Genomic DNA, 6834 nt, shown 5'->3' on the forward strand with positions numbered 1-6834 from the left:
TATGCAAGGAGTTCGGTCAGGTGTGCTGCTCAAAGGCTCCTGTAATTGTTTAGCATTTTGTTCTCCATGGATGCCATGGCGGCAATGCAGAATAGATGTGAACCAACGCATCTTCAAGAAATTGTATATAATAGTGCTCTCCTCAAGCTGGCTGGCAGTGTGCTGAATTCCTTAAGCTGTATTTTTTAACAACTTTCCTCGCCGTTGTATGAACTGATAACGTAAACATTAACAAATTATAATCGGAAATAAAGCTAGAGAAACGGATAGCAGTCTGTCGAATATCTCACATTACAAAGGAGGAACTTGCAATCAGAGAACTACTGAATGGATTGTCTACGCTCAGAGGGGAACTTAGAGAGTATAAATTCCTTCCCCAATGAAAGAGAACTGTATCTCGTTTGGATGACCTGAAGTTTTCCCGGCATGTAGCACAGAACAGTTTCGGGCGTTATGTGAACAATTCGCAAAGTTGGTGTCAACTGTCTTCTACTGAAATTTCCCAGCGCGACTTTTACAAGTTCACAGCATTTTGTTCTTTTGTGTTTTATAATGTGACACACGAGCCATGAGGACACTAATTTGATATATCCTTCAATCTGTAGATATTGGCAATGAGATTCAATCTTAATTGATTTTAATGCTGTTCCTGAACATTTCGTTTATTTGGTTGATAAAAGGTAACCAGGGCTGTAACCAGGGCAATTGAAGACTAGCAAATTCGATGATTTCTGTGTTTCCCGAAAATGATAGTGAACGGACCCCGCGTTTTTCCAATTTTACGGTTTATGTTGGGCTTTCAGACCGTTCTCGTGTTGATACTTATTATTGTGGACAATTTCAAATCAGTAGCCATTTACAGGTAAGGTGATTTGTTGTTGCATGCCATGACGGAGAATTGCGGGACTGAATTTTGCCATCGACCAGCAGGGGACGGGGACAGCCCCATTTAAATTTTCAGGAAGGCGGGGGCAACAGAAAAAAAAAAACATGAAATCTCATTCAACGGCGGGATGGGATTAAATGTAGAGATTTAAAAATGTTAATAAAGTTTTAATGTAATTTATGAACATATCCCATTTGCTCTGACATTGTCACATGAGGGGGACATTTTAAGGATTTTCTTTCTATTTTTAACGTTTTTAAAAGTGTCAGTGATCTTCCTGAGCCAGCCCTTAGCAAGCGCGAAAGAGCGCACACTCTCGTTTTTGGGGAACACTCCCCCACCCCCCACTTCCCTCACCACCCTCATCCCCCGCCTGGACAGGAAGCGTATAGCGATTCCCGGCGGACGTTATGCTGGGCGGGCCTTAATTGCCGGAGATTGGATAGGGCCAGTCCGCCCCGCAGGCAAAAAAATTCAGCCCGCACTGTTTAAACTCACCTCCCAGGGTGAAATGAGACCTGCTGGTGATATGGTGAAGGTGGATTGGCGCAATCATAGTTTGAATGTCTAAATCCCGAAATTAGTGTGCACTACTATTGTTTCGAAATAGTTTAAAGGCAGCTTTAAGAAAAAATCAAACACTGCACTGTAGATTCTATGTTCCAAACTATTCTTGTCAGTTGAGATGGCGACCGATGACGACAAAATGTAAATCATCCTTAAGATTTAATCCCAACGCATCCTATTTCAAGGTACTTCTATCATTTAATTATTAACCCAACCTCATCAATGAATTACTGATTCTTGCGGTGGTTTTGCACCCTGATATGAGCCAACTGTTCTCAGAGATATTATTGGAACGAGTTCATTTGAATTGTAAATTCATGCAATTAGGCTTTTGGCTGCGTTACATCTAACTCTGCAAACAGAAAAATCGTTTCTCACGTTGCATCACAGAATCGCAGATAACCTTGAAATACGTAATTTCACATAAACTGAGAAAGGTTTGTCGTATTAAATAGTTAAATATGTGCAATAGGCAATTGTGAGTAAGGAAGTCGGAATTAAACAGTTTCACTTCGTGTAAATCGTTTGTTTACAAAGTAGCAGAAACGAATATCAACAAAATGTACTCACATACAATTTTCCACAGGTTTCATCAGTTTCATGCAATTCGATTAAAAATTCTGCATAACTGCCTAATAAGGGATATTGCGGAAAGATAAACCTATTTACTCTTTCCTCTGTTGCGTAGTCTTAAACTCGCTTTCCTCAGCAAATTTATCAAGGCGGTCCAGGCAAATTCTCTTCTCTTCCAAAGTTGCACAGCTTTTTGCGGAACCTGGCAGTTGAAATCCAGCAAAATATTATGCGAATTCTGCGTAAATATTGCATGGAGACTTTTAAAGTGAATCGATCTTTTATTAATTCCAAAAGTTTTTAACATTGACATAATTAAACAGGCCAGAATTTTCCAGCTGACGTGAAGACATCGTAGCCCCGACGTCAAAGCGCGCCATCTGGTTATTTCGGTGGGCGGGCGCGCTCAGTTCGTCCGCCATTAATGGAACGGCTCGTTAAGGCCCTTAACTTGCCAATTGTGTATGAGGGGCATGTGAGTTGTCGGGCAGAGGGAAAGGCGGAAAGGGGCTGGGCAAAGGCGGAGCCAAGCGGCACCGCAAAGTCCTTCGCGGTAACATCCAGGGCATCACCAAGCCGGCCATCCGGCGCCTGGCCCGCCGCGGGGGCGTCAAGCCCATCTCCGGCCTCATCTACGAGGAGGTCCGCGGAGTCCTGAAGGTTTTCTTGGAAAATGTTATCAGGGACTCGGTCACCTACACTGAACACGCCAAGCGCAAGACGGTGACGGCCATGGATGTGGTCTACACCCTGAAGCGCCAGGGGCGGACCCTGTATGGCTTCGGTGGTTGAGGATAGTTTCAGAAAGAGAACTTCGGGTCGGCGCACGGGCCCAACGAGAAGACGGGAGGAGATTATTTAAGAAAACTTTTGTAATGTCGGGTCATGTGGACTCAGAATGGTTGTTCATGTTTTTGAAGAAGTTATAATTTATGAATTTGTTTAAAAGTTGCCTGTGTGAATGTTTGTAGTTCTCAGAGATTTCAAAGAGCTTCTTGTGTATTTTGAAACCAGTCTGCAGACAGTAATCTTTATCGGGCCTGCAGCTCTCTGGTGGCCTCCATTTAGCCTGGGGATATGGGTTCTAACCTCTTCACTAGAGGCAGCTCCCCTGAGGAGGAAGGGAGGGATAGAATAACGAGGAGGCCAGGACTGTTCAATCAGCCACCAGGGGAGCCACCTTTGGGAGGCCAGGCACAGGAACAAGGGGTGCGGGGCCAAGAAGTTGTCCAAGGTGAAATGGTCTGCACAAGACGCCACTATCCAGCTGCCAGGGTATACAGGCAACGAAGCAGCTATCTCAATGCACTGCACTGCACTGAGGTGCAATGATGAAGGAGGCTCCGACTCCCAAGGGAGACTGTCAACTATATCTGTCAGATGATTGGCCCTGAGATCTCCTGTAACTGTGCGGTTGGGTACCCCATGCTAGCGATTCAGAAGCTCACAGTTGCCCTCCACCTCTATGCCTCTGGGTCCTTCCTGGGCTCAGTGAGTGATCTTTGCTGTGTCTCCAAATTGGCTGTCCGCATTTGTGTCGAGCAGGTTACAGATGCTCTGTTCAGATGGGTATCCACCTTCATCCACTTCCTCTGTGACCAGGCAAGTCAGGCACAGTGAGGAGAGGCTTTGCGGCCATTGCTGGGTTCCCTCACATCCAGGATGCTATAGACTGTACACATGTGGCAATGAAGGCGCCAGCAGATGAACCCGGTGCCTTCGTCAACAGGAAGAGCTTTCACTCCATCAATGTGCCGATAGTGTGTGCTCACAAGATGCAGATTTAACAATTCTGTGCAAGGTACCCAGGCAGCTCCCACGATACCTACATCATCAGACACTCCCAGGTGCCAGGGATCTTTGGTGCTCCAGCTCAGCTGGGTGGATGGCTGCTGGGTGACAATGGCTATCCCCAGTGAAGGTGGCTGATATTGCCACTAGGCTGTCCAAGAACAGGAGTTGAGCATCTTTACAATAGGAGCCATGGCACCACAAGAGCTGTGGTGGAGAGACACATCGGTCTTCACAAGATGTGCTTCCATTGCCTGGACCATTCAGCTGGCACACTCCAGTAACCCCCAGATTGTGTCTCTCTGATAGTGATAGTCTGCTACGCCTGCACAATCTTGTGCTGGAAAGGGGGGATGCAGTTGACGATGAAGTCCTCGACATGCTGGATGAGGCTGCACATGATGAATCCAGCAGTTGCTCAGAGGATGAGGAAGCACAGGGTGATGATGAGGGGCAGAACGATGACGCACGTTTACACCAAGGAGGCAGGGACACCACGCAAATTTAATCCAAAGAACCTTCAGCCTGCACCACACACATGGATCAGCAGGAACAGCATTGCCTGGCACTTTCACACGTGGCACATGGGTGCCACATATTCCACCAGTTCAACTGCAAATAAGGGCTCCATACAGAGACATCAATGTCCACTGAAACACTTATGATAAATCATTGGAAAGAAAATGCACCACAAACAAAAGACCCTCAGCCATTGTTACGAAGGTGGACTTTATTTCGTCCAAAAGAAAAACACACACCCTTGTTAGCGATTGCAAAAATATGGGTCTGTTTCTAAGGCCGACACAAAATCACCAGTGACATACCCGTGGAGTGCCTAAAGTGCTTTAAGCTTACTTTATTGGGTGCTACATCTAGGTGCCGCCCTATCGCTTGGAGTGGCTTGGGAGACAGCCTGCTGACTCTGGTGTCATATTGGGCTCAATTGCCTTGGCTGGCATCCTCTGGCCCGTGGAGCCTGTGATGGCCCAGCCTAGGAGGGAGTGGCCATTTCCAGAACTGGCACTTCCCCAGTTATCGCAGCCTCAATGGAAGAAACATTGCTGCCCTCATCCGGAACGCCCCGAGAGGAGCTCGCAGCGACAACAGGCAGCTGCTGCGCTGACGTGTGTTCCCTTTCGACCTCCTTGCTCACTGCAGATGCATGGGCACGGAATGCTGACACATGGTGTCCACAGCATCTCCCACATTGGGAATTGCAAACCGTAGCAAATATTGCTGTGAGGGCTTGGAGGTCAGAACGTATCCCAATCATGAAATATTCTATCTGATTGAAGCCACTCTCCACGAGCTTCGCCAATCGCTCATCAGAGGAAGCCTGAAGCTCTGCCCAGGGGGCCAAACATTCACGTGCACTCTGCCTGGACTCCTCCATTGCATAGAGCAACTGAAGCATTCCCTCATGCAACCCTACCAGATGCAGAAGACTTTCCTGCCCCCTGTCTTTCTCCAGAGGCACGTCATCAGTGCTGGAGTCAGCATGTGCCTCGTCCCCTGCAGCCCTCTGGCTGCTGGCACCATCGGCACTCTTTCTCTCTACCATCTCCTCCAGCGATCGTGATGTTCCCTCGAAACTATGATCAGGGACATTAGCCGAAGGTAAAGTCCCCACCGAGGTGTGTGTGTCTGTGTTGGTGCCTGGCCGGCTGAAATTATATGCCGCAAGTTGCACGTCATGGCCCTCAGGTCTGGAGGGGGGAGCGCGGGGTCGAGGTGCGGGTCATACTGGTGGCGAAGCTGAAATTATCAACAACAGTGTTCAGTTAGTGTACAGTCAGTTAAACCTTTCATCCCTTTCCCTCCAGGCTCATAAGTTGCTCACTCTTCAAGAACCTAAGATGAAGAACGTTGATGAGGTGAATAAGAGTCAAGACGAGCCCCAAACATTAAACACACATGCAGACAGGCTGTTCGGATGGCCTCAGGAATGCCACATGGCATGTTATATACCATAGAAATGGTGAGAGTGCAGAGGTGCCTGACCTGGACATATTGTGGCCTGGATAGTTGCGGGGCTGAGGAAACATCTCAAACAGTAGTGACAATTGTCATTGATCACAGGAGATTGAGAGATCACATTGTTGGCCTTCATTCTGTAAGGAGGGCCATAGACCTGGTGGGCAGAAGGCACCATTTCCCCTTGGCGCAGGGATGAGTAATCTGTTGGAATTCATCTGAGTTGAGTGCCATGATGATCACAGCTGAGGTGCTGAAGACCTTTTGGACAAAGTAACGTGGTGTGCACTGGCTGAAAGGGTGCTGGAGGTCCCAAATCCCCTCAGATGAAATATGTCTTTGCCTGTGCAGCAGTGATCCAATGGCACGTTAGACCATGGTGATAGTAGTCACAAATGGAATAAGGTGACTTTGGAAGGGGGTGGAGATGTGATTCCTCAAGGGACGTGGGTCCCTTCTGTATGGCCCACACGTCAGAATCCCTCAGTCTTTGAATAAGCATTGTTTCAGCATTAATGATTGCAGCAACCATCAGTAGTTTCGATGCTTTGCAGACAGAGTGGATGGGACTGTGGACTTCAGATACCTGGCCGCTGGACCCCAGCCTCGCCGCCCCCAGCTGCCCTATCCTCCTGACTCCTGCCCAGCTCCATGGCCTGCTCTTGAAAAGGCATGAGGCATTGCAGGAGAGTGTGCCCACCTCCAGTCCTCCGGCTCCCACAGGCTTTGTGGTGAAATTGTGCCTGCAAAATAGAGAAGAGTATTTATTGGGGCTGCTCGCCATTGTAGTCTGCATGCGCATGCCGTACCCCAACCACGGTGGCCCAGCTGCAGCGTCCAGTGCCTCCTGTCCATATTGCTGGTGGTCAGTCCCCAGAAGATAGCACGGCTGGTCCCAAACCCCTCCCCAAATGGCCACCATGGACACATTCAGCGTCCATCGCTTTGAATATTACTCTTAGCACCCATGGCAAGGAGGCCCAACTAGGTGCAGTGCCGATGCCAGCAGATGACACTTGCCCAAAACATCTTGAGGCATCCAT

The 6834-nt window shown here is 48.2% G+C and overlaps 1 protein-coding gene across 1 annotated transcript; it reads left to right on the forward strand.

The window, feature by feature from the left end:
* Positions 1-746: 746 nt before the first annotated feature.
* On the forward strand, positions 747-2818 carry LOC121280024 (histone H4-like). The gene is made up of 2 exons (XM_041191653.1): positions 747-862; positions 2518-2818. Exons 1-2 carry the CDS (start codon positions 747-749, stop codon positions 2816-2818), a joined length of 417 nt encoding a protein of 138 aa, XP_041047587.1.
* The last annotated feature ends 4016 nt before the right edge of the window (positions 2819-6834 follow it).

This window comes from Carcharodon carcharias, chromosome 7, assembly GCF_017639515.1.
Source record: "Carcharodon carcharias isolate sCarCar2 chromosome 7, sCarCar2.pri, whole genome shotgun sequence".
In the NCBI taxonomy this organism is placed as follows: domain Eukaryota; kingdom Metazoa; phylum Chordata; class Chondrichthyes; order Lamniformes; family Lamnidae; genus Carcharodon; species Carcharodon carcharias.

Bases quoted from the DNA above. Each gene is read 5' to 3' on its own strand.
- LOC121280024 (XM_041191653.1), top strand. From the start codon at position 747: ATGATAGTGAACGGACCCCGCGTTTTTCCAATTTTACGGTTTATGTTG. The intron at 863-2,517 runs GTAAGGTGATTT...GTTGTCGGGCAG, and splicing joins AAATCAGTAGCCATTTACAG to AGGGAAAGGCGGAAAGGGGC.